The sequence below is a fragment of the Amblyomma maculatum genome, chromosome 3 (genome assembly GCF_055883805.1).
Source record: "Amblyomma maculatum isolate TAMU_Amacu chromosome 3, ASM5588380v1, whole genome shotgun sequence".
In the NCBI taxonomy this organism is placed as follows: Eukaryota; Metazoa; Arthropoda; class Arachnida; order Ixodida; family Ixodidae; genus Amblyomma; species Amblyomma maculatum.
Window position 1 is genome coordinate 149,677,245 of NC_139346.1, and position 26,268 is coordinate 149,703,512.

General features: G+C 44.5%; 1 protein-coding gene across 1 annotated transcript; it reads left to right on the top strand.

Moving 5' to 3' along the window:
- The first annotated feature begins 18,261 nt into the window (after positions 1-18,261).
- LOC146196416 (uncharacterized) lies at positions 18,262-26,204 on the top strand. Its single transcript, XM_084596998.1, has 3 exons — positions 18,262-18,372; positions 23,623-24,022; positions 26,158-26,204. Exons 1-3 carry the CDS (start codon positions 18,262-18,264, stop codon positions 26,202-26,204), a joined length of 558 nt encoding a protein of 185 aa, XP_084453124.1.
- The last annotated feature ends 64 nt before the right edge of the window (positions 26,205-26,268 follow it).

The following is a 26,268-nucleotide window of genomic DNA, read 5'->3' on the forward strand; positions in this document are numbered from 1 at the left end:
TCGAGCGACTAGTTGCGTTTTCATCGTTACTGCTTCTACTTGTCCAGCTCCGTTGCTTCTTACAGTCTTTCTCTGCGTCTTTTTTTTATTTTTTCTATAAGGTGGGGGGGGGGGGGGTATTTCATGTTTTAACTTCCTGTAGTATTGGCATAGCCAGAAATACTTTCCAGGGGTTGTTTACAGCCGCCGGTCGAAGAAAAATGAAAAACAAGAAGGCCGCACGAACAGGGGGGTGTAGCGCTAAGAACATTTCGGGGAGGAGGAGGGGGGGGGGGGGGGTGGCGTGTTTTGAAACCGAAATATCCCCATTGGCTGGGACTTTGGCCAGTACAATCCGTATTGTATAAATTATTTAGCCTCCTAGCAGTCTACACAGAACCTTGCCTTTCGCCCGCCCAGAACACTTGTGGAGCCATGTCTTTTATTGGTTTCTGTGGCGCTTTAGAACAGTTTTTTAATACTATTTTTGTATTGTGCAGATTTTCTATGTTATTGTCTCTCCAACTCTTCGAAGTACGTAGCAAGAGGACTCCGTCATCTGGCCTATATATCGGAGTTTACAACAGATATCCGTCACATCAAAGGCACTGGCAACGAGACAGCTGACGCTCTTTCACCCATCACCTCTGTTGGCGCATCTCCATCTGCGGTCAACTCGGAATGTCTTGCACGGGCGTAGCTAGACGACCTTGAGCTGCAAGCCTTACGTGACCACCCCGATTCCTTCCGCCTGAGACTGGTGCCTCACCCGTTTGTTCTCGGATCTCTGTGGTGCGACACGTAAGTCTCACTACCTCGACACTTCATTCCGGCTGCCTTTCATCGAGCGTTTTCTCACTCACTTCACAATATTTACCATCCCAACATTCGAGCCACGCAGCGCCTCCTAAGCCAGCGGTACGTCTGGCCGAGAATTAATACTGAAACAGCTCGACTTGGTGACACTCGACCTAGATTGCGACCTGGTGAGAGTGCACTGGCACTCTTCTCACAATGGTTGAACGCTTAACCTGTTGGCCTGAAGGCGTGCCCATTCCGGTCATCACTGCGGTAACGGTGCGCCAAAGCCTTTGTTTAAACGTAGGTTTTCTCTCTCAGGTAGCCCAGCATTGTTACGACGGATCGTGGCCGGCAATTGGATTGCATCCTGTTTACTTCCCACATCAATATGCTTGGCACAAAACACTGCCAAAACACCACCCTTCCACCAACGGCATGGTCGAACGGTTTCAGCGTTAACTCAAGGCTGCTCTCACTGCGCGCCTGGACCTGGAGCACTAGGTCGACCACCTTCCTATAATACTTCCGGGCCAACGCACCGTCCTTTGTCACGAATTGGGCTGCTCAAAGGCCAAACGCGTCGTCGGTGCATCCTTGCGGCTTCCCGGCTACTTGTTCGTTCCTTTAACTCCCTCGTTACCGCCTCTACAGTACCTCTAACGTCTTCAACACTGCATTCAGCATATGCACCAATGCCCACATCGATCTTCTGACCGGCATATATTTGTGTATCCTGATCTAGCTTCTTCCGCCCACGTTTTTCTCAGGTAATACGCTGTAAAGGTGCCTTTTATAGCCTCTTACGACGGATCACACCTTGTCCTCCACAATAAGCCCAAGGCTGCGACCATCGTACTGAATGGTCGTGAAGAGGTGGTGTCGCTGGACCGTCGTAAGCCAGTCTACATCTAAAAGCCTCCAGCTGAGCTTCCCTCGGATCTCGTCGTTCCTCCTGCCGCTCAAGTAGCTTCATCTCGACCTCGCATACGTGTTCATTGCACAGTTCCGTCTGGGCGGGAAGCCCTGTAGCATCCACGTAGCGGAATGTAGAGGACAAGAAAAGAAAATAAAGTCGAGCTCCGCGTGCCCAGGGCGCAAGCCGCCTACGCGCAGTTCGGTCCCGGAAGCCTGACACGTTTCACACCTACTTCTGGCGTTCCGCTGTAACCCCGTGAAGACCGACAATGTCCAGTTTGCTGCTCACAATTTTGTTCCTAAATTTTCTGCGAACTTATTTGCATTTGCTGTTTTAATTTACTTCTCTATGTGTAATGGCCGATTTTTTGCACACCCTTACGATATTTTCATTTGGTATAGTTAATAACGTTTAACCTATATAGTTCTTTATGGGGAACTTCTACGGCCTGTAAATAATTATGCGTATTGAGTATTTAAAACTCTCTATATTTCAATGGTTCTATGACTTCTATCTTGGCCTATATTAATAAAAAATAAAAAAAAAAACTACTTACCTGACATTAGACTCCACAAACGTCATAGGCAATTAGACATCTGCATGTTATTTCCTGCCTGTCACTGCAACGGCGGCCACATTATCACCTTCTCGATAGATTGGTATTGCACACATTGGACAGGTTGGGACGAAGTAAAAAGTTTGAAACATTCCAAGCCTCAGTCTGCACCGCTAACGAGGAAATACCTAATTCATTTGGAGTGTACAAAAAAACATCGCCAAAGGACCACTGACATTTCTCACACTCGTAGGGTCGATGCCTCACAAGTGATGAAAAAATAGGAAAGGGGAAAAATTTGCAACTGGTGGGTTGAGGGAAGGGGGAAGGAAGGTGTGTGTGTGGGGGGGGGGGGGGTACTCCTGGGGACCTTGGACACTCCCGTGATTCCCCTACGAAATATCGGAAAGGGTCGGGATATGAGAGCAATCAGTAAATGTTTGTCAGATATGGGTTATGATAGTTTGGAGAAGAATGTAGAAACCCAGTTTTAGGTCTCATGTCTTTATTAATGCTTGTCTAATTTTCAAGTCTGTCGGGCCAGAACAAAGAGAGTCCCGTTACCCTTCCAGTGATATAGCCTCGACTCACTGGTGCCTTCCATCGCTGGGTGCATCCGTACTCTGACACCGGACACAGGCATCGACTTCCGGTCTCACAGCCCATACAAGCCAATGGACCCTGTCGTCAGGTATTCCGACTCCAGGGGAACTCACTCGACATATATACGCTCCTAACCGTACAGAAGAGAGCTTTTTACGGCTCCCAACCACCCCGAAACTTGTCCGTTATCATTTGCCTTAAGTCAGCCTTCTCACGGTTTACACAGGATCTGGTCCTGCTTTACTCCACTGAGCTTCAATTATGATGCCACCAATCATCCATGAATACATTATTTCCTCTAATACCTTGCTACTCACCTACCAAGGAGGAAGTGTTTAAGGCTGACTTGACTAATAACTGGGTTTAGCATGGGATGTCTGCGCCTACTCGCCAGCTCTCCACAATATCGGCTACTTTCGACTCGGAGACTACTAATCTATCGTCCCAGGCCACCTTTTACAGTCATGCGCATTGTCTAAGTCCACTTCCTCAATGAAGTTATACAAAGCCCAGCAACAAGTGAGCCCCCTCCCCCTCCCGCCTTCTTCCCGTACCAGAGGGAGACCGAAAAACCTTTTGAATTTTACGTCTCCTTGCAGGGTGGAATCCCAGGAGTCCAACATGAGTTGAAAATTCGTCTCGCCTCCGCTTAGGCATCGGATCTAATGGGTGCTGCTAGTCCTCGCAGCTCCAGTGTAGTGATTAGAGCCCCAGAAAATTAGTCCCAGTCACAGCGACCTCCAACACTGACGTTGCTACTGGACATTAGCAGGAAGCCAAAACCATCACAAATGCCTCCAGTAGCCAAGGAAGACCACGAGCAGGATCCGGTCGGCTTTTCAGGACGAAGAAAACTGTAACTTAGCGATATTGGTTCCAAACGTTGAGAATAACCGGATGCAACGAGAACTAATCACAATGAGTTTTCGTATTGTATAGAAGTGGGACAAGTATGAGAACAAACACAACACTGACTCCTTGCTGTGAAGGCAAGGGAGTGATTTTCTCATCGTGATTCGTTTATTTTCAATGTTTTATTCTTTCTTTTCGTTTTTTTTTTTTTTTTTTGCTGTCACCAACTATTAGAACTACTGGCTACATTCAGCATTCACCAGGTAAAGCTTTATTCAGCTTGGATAAACGAGACTTTGTGGCTTGTGGGTAGCATGCTTCATCTCACAATCTGAAGGGCAATGCTCGCTTCCCACCATATCTAAATAACTAAATTTCTTTTTTTGGTTTCAATATTTCCTCTTGGAGGCAGGGAAGGTTTCTGTGAAATGGCAAAAATCCTAACATATTCGGCATGACATTTTATACAAATAGTCTCAGTATCCTGCCAATTGCCAGGCACTGCTCATGATGCCTCCGCCAGCTTTCGTTGCTTATGAGCCATATAAAACTTTCGTCGTAATAAAACATCATTAAACATGTCTGCAACTCACCGCGATGTATTTGTCTAATTCAGGTCGGCTGTGAACGCCTATTGTTGCTTTATATCAGTTCACTGTGGCAGTGGTTTCCAAGCTACAACTAGCGCTGCTATGAACAACTTCTCGTTTAGTATTCAAACCAGCCACCTCACAGTGACTTCCTAAGATGGCACCAAAAAATTTCTGCGGATAAATTTTATTCGCCCAGAACTTTCCAAGTGGCCGGGATATGTACACGCCTCCGAAAGTAGTGCTGTAAGCAAACACATGGTAAACGCTTTAAATGCAGCCTGATCCCCTTTCCGCATGTCTAAAAGAGGATCTAGTACCCGTGAGTTAAAAAAGAAACGCGAGAGGTTAAACAGCGATAAGGAGCGCTTTTTTTTTCATGTAGTACTTAGGCGAATCATGACAAAAAGCCAAACGAAAACTAAAACAATAAAAGCAAGGCTATCTTCACACGTCCAAAAGTGCAGGGCTGAATCACTCAGCTCTGCACTCGACTTGCGATGGAACAATAGGAACACACAGCAGAAACTGTAGATTTCTCCTGTCGCCCTGGGTTGGAAAATTATTAACATGAACGCAACCAAAATCGTTAGATAAGTTAAATATTACAACACTAGCTTTCTTGACCATGTCATGATGGTGAGCACTGAATTTCAATGAGCTTGTGCACCATAAAGTGCGAAAAAACTGCAAGTTCGGCTCCCTGAAAAAGCACAAATAAAACTACAAGCACGCAGGAATTTCAGCAACATTAGCATGTCTTATCAAACTCCAGTCTCCAAAATCATTTAGTTTCGGTATGCCACTCAGATAAAACGCATGCGTGTCTTCCGCTACTAAGTGCTTTGAAATAGAAAGCGAAAATAAAATCCTCAATACAAACCAACGGATTCGACTACTCCGAATGAGACGAGTGCTGGCGACGACAGCAAAAACCCTGCCTACACGCGACCCATTTTGAAAGGGTATCGAAAGCACTCATCGCGTCGTCTCCTGTACAGCAGCATTAAGATAACTATCACGCATTCTGAGTAGCGCGCATCGATATCTCGAGCAGATCACCAGCCACCCTTCATCACCACGTGGAGGTTATGACGCCGCATTTGTGTATATTCTTACCCGCTGTCTGAGCGGCGGAATGGACGTGCGTATTTTCTAAGCAAGCGGCAAGCTCTATATTTAAGTTGTGTTTCTTAACGTGCATTAATTGGCAACTAATCCCACGTGCTTTAGCACGCCTTCTAAAAATAAATACTATCTCGTTTCTTCAGGTTACGGACCGCTGCCCTCCCCACTTTCCTGCTTCTATATCCTTCTCCCAATCTTATGATCACCATCGTGTTGCCACTAAAGAACCCTTATAGTAGGCTAATATTTTTCCCTTGTCCCACCCTTCTCTCCCTCGATGCATGACAAGCTGTACAAGCCGGGAATAGTGGTATCAAGCGGTATAAAAGAGGGCCTGAGGACAGTCCTCGACATCATCCACTATAGGCTCCTCCACAAGCTCCTCCACGAGCCCAAAGGAACAGCAATCATGTTGACTGTGAGTACAACTTTAAGACATTTCTTGTCACCTTATTCCATCACAAACTTGAGGGTCCGCTTTCGTGTAATGAATGTAGGCTGCAGCGGCCAACAATTTTTTTAGACATAATGGCCGTCTATTGTTATATCGAAGTTCCTGCCTTCTGTTCCCCTCCTAAGCCTATTAATAACCGTAAAGTACACAGTGAAATTTTACCGTTAAAATACGTCCTTACTTCAATTGCCATATTTTGATCTTATTAGGATGGGCAGTATTTGCACGCCATAATGTTCCTTTCTAAATAGTTCCCTTTGCGTACGTACTTCATTATAATGTTTATGACTTCTTTCCAGTCCTGCCTCGTTATTGCTCTGGCTGGCTCTGCCATTGCCAGCCATGTTCCCACCCTCGCCGTCCCGGTAGCCAGTGTCGGCACCACCTACCATCACGCAGTAGTTCCAGCACCATACCTGGCTGCCGCTGTAGCTGCCGTGTCCACCGCCTACCACCACGTGCCTGCTTTATCTAAGGCGAGCAGGGTAACCAGCTTTGAGTCGGTCCGCCCGGGTGTCCCCCATACCCTGGCCAAGGTGTCCAGCTATTCGCCGGCAGCCACCGCTGTCCACACTGTCCACGCTTCCGTGCCCACCGCGGTGGTCGGAGCCGTTCACCATGCTCCCCCTTACACCTACCTTCCTCGCTACAGCCATCGCGTCGATGCCTACCCACTGCGTTACCGCCAAGTGTACGGCCTCACACCGTACAGTCTCGGCTATGGCTACGGCCTGGGCGGCCTTGGTTACGTGACTCCTCTAAAGAAATGTGAGCTTAACTTCAATCGTGAATATTTCCGCTAGCTATGCATTTCTCTATTTCCTTTAATAGTTATAACGGCAGACTGTTCTGTCGCATGCGATGTTCTAAGAACGCTTCTGAAGAACGCTTCTGGAAAGAAGTGAAACAGAACTTTGAGACAATCCCTTTTATTGAACCTATTTATGGGTCAATTTTCTACTAGGTAACAATAAGTTCCCCTTAGGATATATGATATATATTATCACCCCCATCTGCACTTTCATCTCAGATGGCTGAACGTTAGAAAAAAAACTCAGAATGAGATCGAAATACCCCCTCCTGCACGCGCCACCTGCGACCATTATAAATCTTCAAAGTCCTTAATTCGACTTGCCCAATGGGATATGTGGTGCTGAGTGCTACGTTTACGCCTTCTTGAAACATGCTAGTTGCGTTAACAGACTACAGGTTATTCGCTGTCATTTTCCGTGACCTCTTGAATTCTACTTCTTCTTGACTCTTGATTTAAGACTCCACTAATGTATATTCGCAATTAACTTATCATGCTTTCTCCCTGTCACTTAGCCGTTCTCCTTATCAACTATCCTACCGAACCCCGAAGCACTGTTTGCAATTTCATTTCAAGCCTATTTGTTAAACTCTGAGTTGTGCGAATACAGGCAAGACGACTCCTCTACCACTGTGCACTTAAAGGTTAATGATGAGCTGATATTTTATCCGCACCTTCATAATGGGTAGCACCCCACTCCCCTCCCTCATCCGTCCGAAATTTTTAATTCCCTAGCTATGTCTCTACCATGGTTACGATGCGCGGTTACTATTTCCGTTAAATGGGTGTATATTCTTGCTGCATCGAACATAGAGCGGCTTATTGCATGCCGTTCTTCTTTTTGGAAACTGCGAAACATTCCTTCAGTTTTCTTCACATTCATTTTTATATTCATGGTGCAGCTGTCAGTACAAATTAGGCACAAATTAATTCGCCACTTTCTTGTTGTTATGAAGAACTAACATTATACCTTTGCTCTTTTCCAGAGAGAAAACGCCCTTCCGATCGAACGAAAGCCTGCTCGCCTGCAAACCTGAGATGCCACCGAATGTGATATTGCCAAACTCTAAGCCTCCTCTCTGGTCCAGTACCAAACGGAGATTTTAGTACCCAGGATAAATAAATACATTGTTGTTGTTTTCATAAGGTTTGTTCATCATGTGCTCTCTATTATCTCGCACTGTCATCTTGTGTACTCCTACGACAAAAGCTAGAGCCAATTTAATGTCAACAGCATAGTCTATGCGCCCCGCAACAGTTGTGCAGGTTGTGAAAAAAAAGGTCGTGGATACTGGTAAACCGCGCCTCGATTGTATCTCAGAGTTACGCTCAACTCAATTCGCAGCCATCCTAAACATGTCTACAGTGACAGCTATGTACGGTGTCACCACGAGTTAAGGAAGCCCTGTGGCCTAAATTAATATAAGACGCCCTGCTACGACGTCCCTCAGCGCCCATTTGTAGCTTAATGGATGGTAAACCCGAATATTTACAACTTACCAAAATGTGGTGCGATTCAGCTATATGGTAGCCTTCACGATTGCTGTACCAGAGCAAGCTGGTGAACACAGACCATCACGAATAGTGATCACATAATTTAAAAATAGATGCCGGATCAACGTCAGTACTCTACCCGCGCTACCGTCCATTTCTTGGCGAGGACCTTTCATGGACTTAACCATTTGCACTGATTCTATTTTTTCATATAACACCTCACCTTTCTGCATTAAAATTAAATTATACTAGACATTTTCTCAACAAGGTGTAGTGTCAAAGTGGCATTATTTCAGGCTGTTAAGCCGCATCCAATAACTCAACCAATTACAAGCGGTATTTATGGGACAAAAAGGGCAATCGATTCAGCTGAGTGGGCAAAAAAACGAAGTATATGCGCTAGTGCGTCGTGTTTCATTTCGCTTTCGGTTTGAAACAGGATTTCAAGGTAAGGCTTCAGGGAAAGGTCAGAGATATTTATGACTGGGAACCTTAGTGATAGCGTATGCACAATATAATTTGGAACCGCTTAACGCACCTCAAGAGTGCAATATGTTCTCTGATCCATTTATACCGGGTGAAGATTGATAAAACGAAGTACATGTAATGCACAACGGGCTAAAGTGTCAATTAGGCACGCGGTGTAATTAGCTGCGAGAATAGCATAGCGATCTCGTGCTGTGACGAGCGGGGAGAATCTTTTCGCGCTGCTGTGGGATATAGAACCCCAGTCTAGGAGCAGTTCTGGGGATATTTATTTATGCATAAGCATTCTTAGGCGAATGCTGCAGCAAATCTGTCCGTTCGCAACCTAACGCATAACGTACAACCTCAGTACCTCAGTATACGGTGTCATGTCCAGCGCAAGTTAAAGGATCCCTGGTAGCCAAAATTTCCAGTGCTCTTCACTATGGCCCCTCTCATAACCTATGTCGTTTTGGGACATTAAACACCGCAAACCAAACGACACCATGACTTTAGTGCGCAACAATTGTCATCAAATAATTAAGCATGTTCAGTCACGTACTGTACAGGTGGCGAAGCATGAGCTGTGCGTGAGTTTTGACAGCTGTCAGAATACTTAGTGCAATTCAATATTGCTGCCAAATTAGCTCATTATTCATCAGTTCTTACCTAATTATTTAAGTGTTGAATAGATGTTTACGTCTTAGATAAGAAATAAATGCTTGCTACCTAAGTTATATAAATAACTGACTAGAATTGCGAGATGACAATGCAAAGGCGAAATTAGCGCTGGTTAATACACACCAGACGTGCAGCTCTTGCACAAAACAATCGCAAAAATTGCGAGAAAATGATAAATCACATGGAAAACGTCTACGAATGTATTGGTAGTTTCTTTAGAATTTCTGGACATTTTTTGGTTATTTCCTTCGAGATCAGAGCTCCTTCCCTTCGAACCGGCTATGCGCCTGTCCTCCAGCTGAGTAGCTAGCGGGGGCACAAACGCACGCAGCCCGGCTTAGGGGCTCAGCGCAGGAACTAATACGAGTGCCTTAAAAGCTCTTGCAGAATTATTGCTCAGCTTCTCTGACTTATTCGACGACTGCCCCTGCATGATATAGTTTGTTTGTTTTTTCGATTCACTTAGACATTACTTTTATTTCACTATTCATGATCGGCACGTGCGCCGTCCTCATCCGCCTTCAATCTTTCTCAGCGTCTGAGGCCTTTACCTTGGCAAACTTCCAGCATAATGTCGAGAAATTAAATGACATTAACAAGAAATTGAATAAAATCAAAGCGGAATAATTTTATTTCACCTTCTTAGGCCATCTACAGCAATGCCGCGTTACTTCTTGGCGGCATTCTGCTTATTTGGTTGGTTTCTGTTCTTGATGTGTTACTGAAAATGTCCAGCTCCTTATAAAACTTCCATATTGGTTGCTTTCTAGCATGTATTGAGGGTCATTGATCAGTGTTACAGATTCCAAAATATCTTTGAACAGCCACACCGTGGTGAAGCAAATTTAGCCTCTCTTCCAGTTCCGACTTTTTTTCTTTTTTACTGGTATTCGAATTGTATTTTACAAACCAATGTAGCTACCTCAATAGCCAACCTTTTAAGAGCATGTAGAATACTCGAATACGTGTGCTGACCTCGGTAAATGAATCAAAAGCAAACAGGCTGCCAGGAATCAATGCTCACTGCATTCCTTCGAACGCCATGCTGACTTTCCTCCAGAGTACCCATCTGTAGCACAAAAAATGGCACACTGTATGCGAAACAGAACATGGGCATATCATATCATCGGTGAATCAGGGCTCGTTTAATTTTGCACATAGCTTTAGGGCGGAGGCGGCGTGAGATCTTCCTCTCAATAAACGCAACAATTCGCTCCTTGCAAAAAAGATGGATAACGCCACCACGTAGAGCGCTTTTTTATTGCATGCGAAGATTCCACGTGCCCTATTTATGACGCATGTCAGCTGCTTATTATGCATGCTATCAAACAGACCGTTTTCATGCTACCAACATGTTTTAGTTAAAAGTTTGAATGGCGTTAATAGGATTAGAATAGCACTAGACGTGGCAGGGCCTGTGTCTCAAAATTTTCAGTCATTACAATTCTCAATTAGTTCGCAGGAAAGAAAGAGATTATTTTTATGCATTAGATAATGATTTTACCTTTTAAACATGAAAATATCTCAACGGCAGGAACATGCGTTTTTCTGATCATTAGAATGGTTCGAAGGCCGAGTTTGAATTTCAGGTTGCTTTAATATAGCCAACTCATTTTCTGTCATAAACTAATAATTAAATATGCATATCTGCACTTCTCCAGAGTAAAGTGAAGTAATACTTTTATTCGCCACTAATACATTAGGTCAGATTTTAAAACAATAGTTTCTATTTACCACTAACCATCATTCGGCATGAGTGCTTACTTAGAAGCTCAGCGACTGACGGTAACTGAGCCGACTAAGTTCACACATGTAGGTTCCTTTGTTACGCAGGTAAAAGCAAAACTTCAAAACAATGGCAACAATAAGAAAAATTTTTTTTTTGATCCAGAAGATAGGAATTCAGTACATCAGAGGTGCCTCGAGTGCGACCCCTGGCCCAAACTAGAGCGTCGTTTGTCGCCAGGATTCTGAAGCGATTGAGCTTTAAACTACTCTCAGTCTCGCGGTGAATGCTGCTGCTAGCGGTATAACAGGACAAGTTGCTTTCTTTATGGTTTAAAATGGAATTTCGTCCGGCTTGCTTTTTCACTGCTATGCTGCTAGAAGGGTTTCATTTGGGAGCCTCATTGTACCTCCAGGCGTTACAAGTAGCATTTTGCAAGTAACAGGGGCGAGTTTCGGTGTTGTGGCACTGGCCAGGACCTCGACCTTCCATGCATTTACTAACTCCAAACTGGGGTCCAAACGTCGATTTGTCCCCACAGCATACGCACTTCACACTTCTTCACTAAAGTTCCAACAAGCAGGAGCTTCAGACAGTACTCTTGATGCCTCTAGGAGTTGTGCACAGTCTGAGTACTTAAGCATGGGCTTGAAATTGGTGCAAGGTTTTAACAGCTGGGTGCACAAAAAACACCGAGAATGGATTGTCCAAAAGACTAGCTAGAAAATTTAATTGTCTACAGCAGTGTAGAGAAGACTTCCAGAAATCTGGAAACAGAAAGACAGAAAGCTGCCCCACATAGGGATAGTACTTCATCATGTCGGCTGAATCAGTTTTGAGGTGGGGAAATTATAGGTGCGGAGCTGGAGACGCGTGGTGCGAGAGGCACGTCATCAGTTTTCCTGCGTGATTCTGCATCGTACAGCCTTGCATATACATTGCCACACGTATAGACATCACGACAGATGTATTGCATTTGAAGCAAGCTGCTGCCCACCAAACGCATGCAGTGTAATAGTTTTACTAGAGTGACCTCCTCACCTCCTCCTTAACGCTCCGCATTTTCTTTCTCCGCGACGCTCACGCACCGCATTTGCCAAAAGTAATTAGGCTGCACTGTTTACTCTTCAGCCTTGAAGTTAAGCGTTTATAGGACATGTCAAATTATTAATCACCTGTACGGAAATGAAGCCCCTCACTTGTATTTTTAAAGACCTTTTTTTGCCTTTTGGAATAGTTGAAGGGCTCCAAACACAGTTGATAAGCAAACCCTGTAGCCTGGTTACTTTTGGCAAAGACGGTACCTTGGGCCCTTAGCAACGCTGTTGCTAGTGGCCCAAGTTTTCATAGCAACAGCGATGCCATTGCTAAGGACCCCACTTGGCTAACCCTACATTTTGACGTCACTTCCGCCGCACTTTCTCCAATGCATTGGGAATGGCAAGGGCCTCTCCTTGGTTGTTTCCTTCCTCCAAGACTGCACACAACTTGTGCCCACAGATAGAGACGCGTTAATATATTTTCTTCCGTGCAGAAAAGCTAACTTCCAGATTTGTATAAACTGTCTACGCTATTCACTCGTGGCAAGTTTTTTTTTTTCTTTTTTAAACATCCGTTTTAATAAAACTTGCTGCTAGACATTACAGAATTAGACGCTAAAAAGCGGTATCTTTTCTCTGTCGGTGCATCTCTTCAATCAAACGACAGGAGTCTGAATGCTTGACGTCACGAAAAAAGAAAACATAACCGCTGGCTAGCACAAAAATCCGCGCTTTAAAACAAGAAATTATTTTTAGGCTCAACGGCAATCACAGCCGAATTCTTTTCGAGTCTCGACCTCAGTGATGCAAGTCAACGCGGCATTTTGGTAGTCACATTTAAACCTCCAATCGTAACCAAAACGTGCCCAGTTATCAGGCCTGTCTTAGTATTTGGTAAGCAGTGCACGCGCTGTTTTGTTCATTCGCTATTTGGCACCGCTCCTCCTACTAACTCGTATACTGCACTGCCGTCAGATTTACTGGCTAAACAGGTCGCCATTGACAGAATGTAAAAGCTCTTTAGCACGTTCACAACAAAAGTTGTCTGTTTTCCTTTGGCGCGTCAAGAACACTCTTTATCGCAAACCAGTTGCAGTAAGCTAAGGCAGCTTAATTTTCTTTCGCACATTTACTTTTTTCACATTAACGCACCTTTCAGCTCATGTATTCCAGTACATTTGTCACTGCATCGAATTATCTCTATCCACTAAACTAATCTCGCCAAAGCTTCAGCAATTTGTTTTTTTCGCCTCAACTTCTATTTTGGCTTTTTCGACTAGTTAGTTTTAAAAATCGGGACACGACAACCGTCACAGCAGAGCGTATAAAAGACGATCCTTGGTGGAGCATCCTACAGACAGCATTGGACGTCCCTAGGAGCGCAACAAGTCAGGACCATGATAAAGGTATTATCTGCAAACGTTTATCGGCCCACGCTGTGCAGTCAACATCTGGTGCACACAAAGTGATTGAAACTTTTAAGTCGAAGCCGCGTTTTACACAGACGCTGCAGTAGATATGAGCACCTTGTTTTCTATGCTACTAAACTGAGCCTCTTGTCAGTATTGCAGACTTCCAGTGTAAGGACAACCAGCTGCGACCAGTTCGAAGCCATAAATACACATACTTTCCTGCCGATAGGCCTTGCACCTTGTTGCAGAAAGCTAGCGTCTGATACATAGGCGCTTCTTTTTCTAACACCTCCCCAGAAACTTTCCTTCGTGCGCTCTCTAGGTCCGATTTGGTTTATGGAGTTTAACGTCTCAAAACTACTCAGGCTTTTGGAGACGCCACAGCGGAGGGCTCTGACAATTTTGACCACTTGGGGTTATTTAACGTGCACTGACAACGCACAGTCCACAAGCATCTTGTTTTCGCCTCCATCGAAAGGCGGTCGCAGCTACTGGGATTCGATCCCGCATCCTTGGGCGCAGCAATCGAGCGCAATAAGCACTGTACCACCGCGGAAGGGATCGTGCGCCCTTCACGACACATAGCTCTGCTCAGAGACAATGTACGTCAAATTCGTTTGCAGCACTAGCACTAACATGATTGTGTAGCAAACTTTTGATGCAGTCGTTCCTGTAATAGGTAGACATTCACAGCGCATACAAACAGACCGCACAGATTTCGCGGCGGCGTCATCACTGTCAGATTAGTTGATGGAGGCGAAAAGCAAGGCGCCCGTGTGCTGTGCGATGTCAGTGCACGTTAAAGAACCCCAGGTGGTCTCAAAGCCTGAGTCGCTTTGGGACGTTAAACCCCACAAAACCAAACCAAACCAACCAATTGTTGTCCCTCGAGAGTTAATGTCGCCTTATCGCATACGGAGACATCGAAAAGCGCAGTAAGTTTCGTGTCCGTAGGGTGATTAAGGGTGCGAACATGCTTCACCATTCCAGTTCTTCCTCGTCGTTGTGCTGGCCAGCGCGGCCTGGTCCAGCAGCATTCCCCCGCAAGCCGGGCTCGCTGTCGCCGGCGGATACCACCCCACCGTGGCAGTCGCACCGTACGCCGTCCCCGCAGTGTCAACTGTGTACGACCAGGTGCCTACAGCAGGCGAGGCGTCCCGTGTGACCAGTTTCGAAACCGCCAGGTCCGGTGTCCCACACACCGTGGCCAGAGTGTCCGGCTACGCACCTGCCATCCACGCCTCTCTGCCCACGGTGGTGCCAGGAGCGGTCCACCCCATTCCCGCATACTCCTACGTACCAGGCTATAGTCAACGCCATGGTGCCGACCCTCTGCGCTACCGCTACGCATACGGCGTCAACCCTTACGGGCTCGGATACAGAGCGGACACTATCGGCTACGTGGGCTTCAGCTAATCAGGTTAGCGCGCCTCCTCTTGTATTTTGCCATATCTTGTTCTTCAGAATCATACGTAAGACGTAGCTTGGACTACTTTATTATTGTGAAGTTTATGCAAGTAATATATATAAAGGCAAAATAATGGCCCGATCAGTATGAGCGTTGTACACTCCTGCAGCATTTAGGAAAGGAGCGCAGCATAATTAACTCGTTCCTTCGACTTTCCTTTATGTGCAATGTTGTCTCTTTCTCTGGTGTAGCTGACATCGTGAATGAAAGCTTGTTGAGACAACACTTGCCTTAAATATATGCCGCAATGAAGAGAACTATTCTTGACTTTCTAAAGGCCTTTGCGAGAAATATTTTTTCAGTAACGAATAAATGCAGCTTTTTATGACATAATTAGCATCTGCAAGAGGAGGTCTCTATTTCGCCCAGTAATAATGAAGCAAGTATTTCGGTTGCGTAGTTTCTCTTCAAATGACCAAAACGTTTTCGTGGAGTGTATGGTATAACATGCCACGAACTATTGCTTGCTTCTTTTCATATCAACATGCATATTATTTAAGCCTGTAATAAAATATATTGCAGTGAATTTTCACGTCTGTCCTGCAAAACGTGATATTTTATTTTGCCTTCTACCACAGGAAGAGCACTATTGACGATGCTCCGCAAGGTCCGTTCCCGGGACGGCTGACGCTGACGTTGGCCGTGTTAGCCCCGCAACTTCGCCATAGTACCAAGCCTCAAAATGAAGATTGCCATCAAATTGCTGAAGGAAAATAAACAATTTTAGCGAACATTTATATTTTTGTCTTTTCAAATATCTTCTACGTCATGCTACCTTTCCTCTGTGTTGCTGCATCACATCTTGTTCAATACATATGCATGTAAGGTACTCCAATTTAGTGAACACATTTTTATTAGATGTAATTTGCTAGAGGTTGAATTGAAAGGTGTTAACAAGTTATGAGCCAACAAGCGGGAAGTTATGACCTGAGTACAATCTAACCAGAAAAGTGATTATCTGTATGCAATGAAACACTTCGTTATAAAAAACTGTGGTAATTAAAGAGGCAAACGAGGCGAAAAAGAAAGAAAGGCAGGGAGGTGAAAGAAGAGAAGAAACCGCTTTCTTCTCTTAATTTAGGGAAGAGGACCAAATATATAGATATAAAGGTGAAGGAGGAAAAGAATGTTTATAAGAATGATTTTGAGGGCAGAGGAGGGCAGCATTTGCTTCATCAAGTTGCTATAAAGCTTGACATCATGCCTATGAGCACAAATGCCAAATCTGTACAGCGCTCTACCTGGTCCTTTGCAGAGCGTCGGAAGAAGGCTAGCCCAACTATAAACATTGGCGCAGAACAGACGGAATTCTTTCAGTAGAAAAAGAGCACTTCTTGTCCTCTGCCGCTTTTTTTTTTTTCCACTTGCCGACTGCACGAGAGCCCTCAAGTTGAAGCTTGGAACGACTGATGCTTTTGATTGTTCGTTCATGTCACAAGGAAAATATTGAAGGTCACTTGAGCTCCTCCTTTAATGGTATGACGCGATAGCGTAGTCTATCATTCGACATATAAAGCACCACTTAAAAAAAAAAAAACCGTATGAACGTGTATGCGTGGCGTAGGAGGTTATGGCTTACTAGAAAACAGTGTAATACCCCTTAAATGAGGCCTTTGAGGTATCAATAAATAAATAAATAAAATAAAAGTGTACAGAAAAGTTGGCTCTTATTCAACCTTCCCACCTTATATGAGCAAGTAGTGTTGGCAGCCCCTACCAACTTCCTGATCTAATGTGGTCGCGTTGAGTCGCGCAAGCCATCCAATAATCAGTGCTCGGCCATGTCAGCTGTCAGCTATCATCTGTCAGTTCCATACCTATGATATTTCGCTCACAAAGCCGACGCGTGCAAGGATGCCAACGCCGGATTTTGAGCGCAACCTCCACTTTAACAATAACGCTTTAAAATGTAGCGCGGGTGTCAAGGAATGAGAAGGCATAAACACACGGCACTGTTTTATTCCAGTTGTCGTTGTCAAATGAACTAGCAGTCTGGATGGCAAGCCATTGCTAGTTTCAGAGCTTTTTTTTTTTTTTTTATTGTTCTGTTAACAGCTATATGTGCTTCTGTCCTGCCCGTCCTTTTCTTTTACGCTCGGGTTTTTTTCTTCCTCAAAATTTGAAGCTTAAAGATAGCCCATGCACATTAACAAGCATCCTCGATTAAAAATGAATTATTTAGCCGTACTACTATTGTTTTGTTGCTTTCGTTAACAGTTCGCACTCGCTGGAAAGAAGCATCAAATTTTCTATTTTCCTCTTTGAAGGTTCTGTGTGTGTTCGCTTAACGGACTTCGCTTGTACCTTAGGTACCAATAGTTCGTCCCTTGAAGAGGCGAAACCGCGACAACCGTGATATCTAATGACCGGAAGACTGACATTATGTGAGAAAAAAAAAAAGTAGGCACATGAATGTTCGCTTGGTGAAGCATGCGAAACCCCTTTTCTACGCAAGCAGTTTCGCAAATAACATAATGGAGCTCATGCTGAATAATAGAAACAATTGTGGACCTCATTCTTCAAATCAAGAAGTCAGACTGCTGTAAGTAAAGAAAATCACAGAAAGATATGCGCAAAAACTATAAGCCTGAAGTCAAACGCCCATTCAATGCACCAAGTTAAAATTGCGGACAATGTACTGCTTTTATTGGCTGGGATCCACTTTATGAAGCTCATAACATTATTCTAAACCGAGAAGTAAAATGCATGATTTGCTAGTAGCGCAGAGCACGTGATCATTAGAACCTGCCTTCAATATAAAAGCACGAACTGGTCTCCCGTAACGCTTTGTTGAGGTTGAGGTTTCTACTCTGTAAACTGTTTTAGCTGTCGAAGCACAGAAGGATGACACCCAAAATGAAATGACGGACGATTTATAGTGCTATTTAGTGCGGATGTCAGGTGCGCCAGCACTTCGGTGTCGGTACACTACCAAAATTATGTGAATCACCAGACGCCATGGATATAAAGCCTCCTCACTTTAACCGAGCCATAGTAAAGCGTCTGCATGACGTATAAATATAGCGGTTATGAGATCGGGTCCAAAATCCAATCAGGACAAGTGGGCCCAATATTGGTGCTACGTTGGCAATATACTGGTCATATGTTCTACCCGGCATTGTCAACAAATTACCAATATTGGGTCAATATATTACGAGCATGGGGCTCCGATTCTCATCTCAAAAGGGCTGTCCACGTTGGAAGCTGCTGCTAATTCGGCCATGGCATGTCACCTGACGTCATGCAAACCCACCGTGGATACAGACGCGATTATGTTGTACGAACATGTTCCTGCACAAGCCCAGATACTTCAAACATCACACGACCGTTGAGAGGATCGCTGGTGCTGGCGCACTAAACCCATGGCGGGAACCTATCACCAGCTGCGACAATGTGGTAGCATAAAAGCCTGCTCCTAACAGGGTTGCTATCCACAGGGTTCATCCCATGCTAATCATATCCCGGACTCCGCCTCGTCTCTCCTAGAAGCTTACAATATCTCTTTTTCTCTCTCCCCTAGCCCACCTACCAACTGTGGCAGTTGGCATGTCACAGCTGACACTTCGATATGCCGACCCAGCTGGTGGCCGATTGCAGTTGCAACTTGCTATTGAAAGCAAGCAGGGAAGTATGTCACGCCGGATGCCAACAACGGCTTTTTTTCCACAATAGCTGACTACTGCGTGCTAGCACAATAAAGTGAAACGATGTCAGCTTGCGTGGCAGCTACAAGGCAAATGCATTACTAGGTAGCGAAAGTCCCCCAGACGTCCGCGTTACGACTGAGCGTGGCGACTGTTTCGTGCTGCCAAAACATTACGTCACAAATAAAACACGTACGTGAGAATGAGCTCATTTGGAGCAAAATATGAATTATTCTTTTATTGTAAAACATATTGTAAAAAAACATAGGGCTATTGACGACGAGTCAGGATTGTGCTCGGGCATGCATGCCGGCAAATAATCGGCACCACATCTTTGGCTCGATTTAACTTGGCAAGGGCTTTGGCTGACATATTAAATCAGCCTAAAATGATGGCATTTACGTGGGTTAGCCCCAGCCGACATCAAGCATCATTCAGACTTCTCTTTCATCGCCCATCATGTAAACGCATGCGGCGGTCCATTTCAGCAGGCAGCACTTAATAAATGTAGGCAATACAATAACCTTGCAGTCCTATGCAAACAATTAAGATAGCTTTAGTGATTTCAGTCCAGACACAAATGAGAGATACAAAACAATGTTGTGCAACATGGAAAGCCGTGCTTTAAATCCCGATTGCATGCGCAGATGCGCCGAGACATTAGAAATCTTGAACTGTAGGAAGGAGACCATCTTACGTTTCTTAGGTGCGGTCTTCGTTCAATACTAGGGATAGTAAACCACCCAGAGCGTAGCGTCTGCAAACGACGCACATGCGGATTATAAAAGGACCATGACACTTGTCAACGAGCAGCGTACTATCCAATGGAGAAAAAAGCGCAAATGGTATATAACAGAAGCGCGAGGGCTATAATGGCAAATAGATATAAACTCTTAGACGATAAATTGAAATGCGATTCCTTACTACTTACTATGATATGTTATTGCTCCCGAGAAGTACATATTAACGGCGGTACAGTTCAGTTCCATTCGGCTCAGATTTCTAGCTTTGCACGCTTGTATGAATTTCGCTTGCGCTTCATTACAATGCAGACTGAAGTCAATCGAGGCTAGACATTTAGTGCAACTTCACTGCTTAATATATCTATGAAAGGTTGCCGTTCAAGTTAGGATCCACAAAAACTGCTTGAGTACAATCAACTAAGGTTGGCGCGGTAATGCAAAATTGTAATCGAAGAGAGAGAGAGAGTAAACTTTATATGTTTAACGGAATAGCGTGGGTGGTTTCCTCAGTCCAGGATACCATTGGCCTGGGCTGTCTCCTGGGCCCTGGCGAGCAGGCTGCGCTGCTCTGAGAGACCCGTGTGGGCCAGCTCTGCCTCCCATTCCGCTTGGCTGAGCGCTCGAGCTTTATATTTCTCTAATTGCTCTTTGCAGTTCCATATCATGTGAAGGATGCACAGCAAAGGGAGCTAAAGGAAGGCTTTGCGGAATGCAATACGCGTCTTAAGAGGAATAAAACATCACATCCACGTAATGTGACGCTGTCAAAGGAAGGCCACTCGTACAGGTAAGTATCTGTAGAACTAGCCGCCACTTGTAGCGACGTGTCTGGGAGGCAAGGCGCAGCCGCAACATGGTCGCAACGTCCGAGATGACACGTACGCAGCGGCAGTTACAATTCTCAACGCGCACTCAGTGCCATAGCCTTCCTGAAAAGCTTTAACACGACCAGCAGCAAGAAATGGGGAACGTTTGACACCGATAACCTGCGTTGCACACAGACACTTCCAAAAGGCAACACGACAGCGCTGAACCGACGCCGCTGCCGCAGTCTCTCCGCCTGTAAAGAAATAAAACGTGGAGTTGTAAACCTGGGCAAGTTACTCAGCGAGCAATATATGACCGAGACAGGACACTAAAAGCCAGTTTGAAAAATAATAAAAATATGACACGTAAACTCCTAATCACAACCTAAACTTCATTTATGCGCATTAAAATATTTGCCCTCCTGCTTTTGCATTATCAATTTTTTTTTCATGTTCAAGTAAGTTCTCACTACATCCCCCAGGCACCTTTTCATCGCTCCTGTAAATCGATGCCACCGGTAATACAAGTGACTTCGGCACGCGTTTAGTCCCTAGTAAAGCAACCGCGTTACTTTGGCTCCCATCCCAAGGCAATAAACGTTAGGAAAGCCGGCTGTCATTTTGTTACTTTAGTGTTGTGAATTCAGCACAACTTCCCGCATTTTTTCTTTTGGTATAGTATCATTTCACGATTAATGAAGAGACTTTTTAAGACATCATCTGTTCACCTGCGCATAACGTCACAGCATACTCAAACGAGATCTTAGTGTAACAAAATTGATTGCCGGAAATATTCAAGCCATCAACACGAGGCATTTTCTTGCCTGCCCCTAATGTGTCGCGTTGAATATGATTCCGTCGTGAAAAAGCCTCCACTGACGAATACCACAAGTACATGGTCAAGACCGCTTTGACCTAATAAACACAATGTATCTCATTTTCTTCCCCGTGTATGCGAGACCCATGGAGAGAGATGCGAACAAAAAATGAAGTACGCAGTGGGCTCCTCGGATGAGCAACTCAAGTAAACGTGTACGCTTTGCGCGATTTACATATAGAGCTAGATAAAACTACATATTGCGAGATGGACAATAATATAAGTGCGCAACAAAGACGAGACAAAGAGGAGAAGTGGACAACGACGGCACACTTCTCCTCTTTGTCTCGTCTTTGTTGCGCACTTATATTACTGTCCATCATGGTTCACCAACTCGCCCAATCAGCCGTTCTTCTATATTGCGAGAACAGGTACAGCTGCATCTCATGGCCTGCAGCCTCCACAGTAATAGCGTGTTTCACGCGAAGAGAACTTTTTGTAGGAGACGAAATTTCGATTCTGTTTCAAAAACTAACAAATAATTGTGTGATGAAAACTAATCTGGAGACTCTCCACACTGGGGGAACACTTTGTGACACCATTATACTACTTCAATTATTCTAACAATAACACATAAAAATTACTTTTAGCTATCTATAGAGCGTTTATTATTCTCTTTTCAGTATATTCATTGTTTGAGTCTCGCATTTCTTCTAGCGAACTCTGCGGCTGCCGCATCTGGTGTTTGTGAGCACAGAGTAAAATGTTTATTAAACACTTTTAGTTCACCTTCCCACCGCCAGGCCCCATACAGAAGAAGATTTTTTTGCCTTTACCTCAGCATGGTTTATGGTTTATGGTGTTTAACGTCCCAAAGAGACTCAGGCTATGACAGATGCCGTAATGGAAGCTCAGAAATGCCGACCACCTCAGGTTTTTTAACAAGCGCTGACATCGCATATATCACACGAGCGCCTGCTTAGCGGCTTCATCGAAAAGCTGCCATCGCGGCCGGAATTTGATCTCGCATCTTCGGGCACAGCAGTCGAGCAGCAACACGGCGGGGCAGTGGAAATATGAACACGTCACTTATTACATTATATATTTGATACAGGAGTCGACATTCACACTGTCAACACTGTGTAGAATTACAAGCGCTGCTATGGCACAGCAAACTTTGCACCCTGGGCACGCAGGTGTGCCCTCCACGAAGTTATTTCTGCCTACGTAGGTATTCATATTCAAGTCATCCGCAATCAACGCACAGAGCGGCACACGTGAGTCACCCTTCTTAACACCAAAGACTCAAGCTGCAAGACTTCCCAGCAAGGCATCCGACGCATACGAAAGTTAAAATTAGCCGGAGCGCGGTAATAACAACAGGGGAATGAGTCGATAAGAGACAGGTTAGTAGAGCTGTGCCATAAGCGCAGTGCGCACTGACCGGATGACTTTCAAACTAATCACGCATGCAGGGCGACACTTTGCTCCCGAAGCAAGGTCGGAGGCCACCGGCCCGTCTATCTACTTGCTCAGACACAGTGGTTTATCAAGTTGAAAGTATAATCTGGCAAGAATTAGAAGTCATCATATTTACTCGTCAGGTTTGATCCCTCTACTAAAAGTGGTCGTCAGTAAACGCAAGGTGCAGTAACATACACCGGAAAATAGCGCAAACCGAAATTGTGGACGGTAGATTTTATTTTTACTTGATTTTTGCCGGGGGTTCGTTTTCGAATGATTCCGGTCGCTGTATGGCCACTTTTCAACTTTCCATCACATTCTAAATATCATGCTGATCGATTCCACTCCTTCCAAGCAATTATCACTCTCACTTTTGGTGACATTTTCTATCCTTATCTCCCTTCAGTCTATTTCCTCTTCATATAGTGTTCATTGCCATACATTATGCCCAATGTATTATTCATCTCAACTAAAAGTGATTCCTCGGCAATCTGTTCCCATGCATTGCAGCGCTTGAGCATGCTTTTAAACTCGAGGACCCGTGTGGTATAAAAGGGAGCACAGGGCACCCAACCGCACATCATCCCCGAACATCGAAGATACGCCAATAACAACAACATGCTCGCCGTAAGTTTTCATGCTACGTAATCGCACCGCTGAATAGTTGGCTTCTTGTCCAGGAAGTCCTGAGTGTTACTATCTGTACTTTTGTAACATGGTTCTGTAGCCAAGTGTTTATTATAAAGAAATGCACCATGAAAACTTGTCTTCAGCGTTTACAAATGCCATATCATTGTTCTACGCCAGACGGAGGCACCCGCAATATCCGGTAGCAAAAATGAAACCGTCAGCTTCCGTCATGACTCACAAAACTCACAAAGATGAGATATATATGACCAAAGACCGGCGGCATTTCTTCTTGTCATTGTCAAAATTTTTGCACTAGCTTCATCAACAGTATGCTCAACCAACTAGCCCGACAACACGCACTTTTGAGCACAGATCAAATCTCGCGTGCCCCTCTCGCAACTGTGTTTCGATCCTGTCTTTGAAAGCACCGTATTACGTTTCCAGGTTGAGTATTTGGTATTCCTTGCGATGTCTTTGGCGATGGCTCCGTTAGTGTTTCGAACCGTTTTTTTTTTTTTTTTTTGGTGACTGGATTTTTCCAGCTGTGCTTCATCGCGGCTCTGGCCAGCGTGGCGTTCGCCGACAAGGTCGCAGTGGTGCCGGTTGCAGTTCCTTCCGTGGCCACCACCTACCACCATACTCCTGCCGTGTCCAAGGCCACCCGGGTAGTCAGCTACGAGTCTGTGCAACAGGGAGTCCCGCACACCTTGGCTAAGGTGTCCACCTACACGCCCTCTGAGACCACCGTGCACACTGTTCACTCATCCGTGCCTACTGTTGTGGCCAGTGCCGTTCACGTCCCAGCTTACGCTTACGTACCACGTGACAGCTACCGCTACAACGCCCATCCGCTGCGCTACCGCTACGTTTACGGTCTGGCACCTTACGGACTCAACTACGGCTACGGATTGGATACCTACGGCTACGTCCACCCCCTCAAGTGTAAGTATATGCCGCCTCTTATACCGGTAGCAGAAGATACGCACTACGCCTCAAAAAACTGGGAAGGGGGGGAAATAAATAAGGGAAGGAAAATAAATAAGCAAACAAATAATTGAAGCATCAGAATGCAAAAAGAGCATTAGATTAAGCTACCAATCAGTAATTCCACACTGTTCATATTATTTCGCTTTAGACAGAATGACCGTCCTTGTTAGTCTGTTTAATGCTTCCTGTAAAAGGGTTCAAACATTTTCCAGTTAATTTACAATACTTGGAAAACAAGCAATACGATCTCCAGGCTCTTTATTATACTCAGAAGTATTGGCAAGAATGATTCAGCCACCTCGTACATAAAAAATTACTTTGAATAAATATAGATTTTCTTAACCGGCATGCGAATGAGTGGCTCAACAACGCTGTTCATTTGTTGTTGTTGTTTTTCTTCAGAGGCAGCCATTCTTTTGACCATTGCAAAAATGAATCATCGACCCGGACGCCACTACACCTTGCCGAAAGCGCCTCTTGGAAAACCACGTCCTCTTATCAAAATTGATGTATTTTATATGTCGCAAATAAACAATGTTTACAATGTTTCCGAATATACTACCTTGGGCTCTTCCGCCATTATATATTATACAAAAACGCGCAATTTGCCACGATATCGAAGCACGTTTGTCGACACAGCTCTGAAATCCTCTCATTTCTTCCTGCATTTTAAAAATGAGAAATATCGGCGCGATAGTTTAATGCTATAGCCGTGACAGCGCCTGTTTTCTCGAATTCTGTGGCCGCACCCTGCATCGACAAACTGTCACATGTGCAGAAGAAACTATTGAGTATACATTGCTTCCTTGTACCAGCTAGTAGCCATCCATATGTGCAGACAAAATAAGTAACTCCAAGGAAGTGAGACTCCGGCATAACGAAACTATAATATGAATGCATCTACGGTCGAACTTGGTAGCAGACTGTTGAAGAAATAGTGGGCTAAATGCCTCGTAGTGTCTTATATAGGGCCAGAAGAACGTGGCCTTCGACATACACTGCAATTTACATAGCCCCCAATAATGTGTTATAGGTAAACTACACACAGAGCGCCCGTGCTTTGCCACATTTTTGCATGTTTGTAACATATTCGCTTCCTTCATTTCATTATCTACAGATCACAAAAGAGAAAAGACCTGTGTGCTAGCAGTAAACGAACATTTTCTCCCACACCATATTAAAGCGGTGAGAAAATATACGGAAATAATGTGCACTCAATTAAAGCAAGAAACTTTTCGGTCGTGCGTTAGCAGAGAAAACAAAATTGAAAAAGCGCTTTTAGAATCACAAAAGCAATATAGTGACTGGTTTAATGCCTAGCGATCATACTGGGATCAGCTCACTGCTAAGGTTTTTTTCACGTGACATTTACTTTCAACTTCCTGCACAATGGTAAACTGCGCCTACTTTTTAAGAAAGAGCAGCGAAGATAGCGGTATGCTGAACATTTGCTTTTTTATTTTGTCTTGCCACTACGCTTAACATTCACGGAACAGTAAGATGGCAAGCTCGGCCTGAAAGTACACAGGCATCTAAAATTTGCCTCTAACGCATATTAAGCTATTTGTTTAGGCTGCAGTGGCATCAAAGGACATTTACTTTCAGCGCAGCTAGTTTTTATTGTTTTATTTCTTTTCAGTCGGTTAATGAGAATAAGTTGCTCGTGTGTGTCTCCCGGTATCTTCCTTGCAAAGAAATTTCTTCCTACCAAAAAAATTGCACATGGCTGTTAACATGGCGCTTAAGATAAAATAGAGTACAAGACAAACACCTTCCAGACAACTAATGCAGATTTAAGATGCATGCATAGCATTCAGATATGAAGCGAGACTTGTTGACACAATTACAACAGCTGAAATAGTGTTACCGGAATCAATTCAGTCAACAAACCGCAAATATATTAAAATATAATAATATATACAGTGCACCGACACTGAAGATATCAAGCTTTATAAGATACACAAGAAAACCGTCTGAGACGAGAATACGAAAAGCCGCTACTGAACGACGACAGACTGCAGTCTTCCCTGCATTCCAGTATCCATTGTTAGTGGACCTTACTCTTTTAAGATTTTGTAATCATTTTGCAGGGAAATGTAGCTGCAGCAAACAGTTACTTCAGTCAGCGGGTCCGTGAGAGACTGTCCCTAAACAACAGCTTTTTAGTCTCACAAGAACTATTTTCCCATTATCGCCAGTAT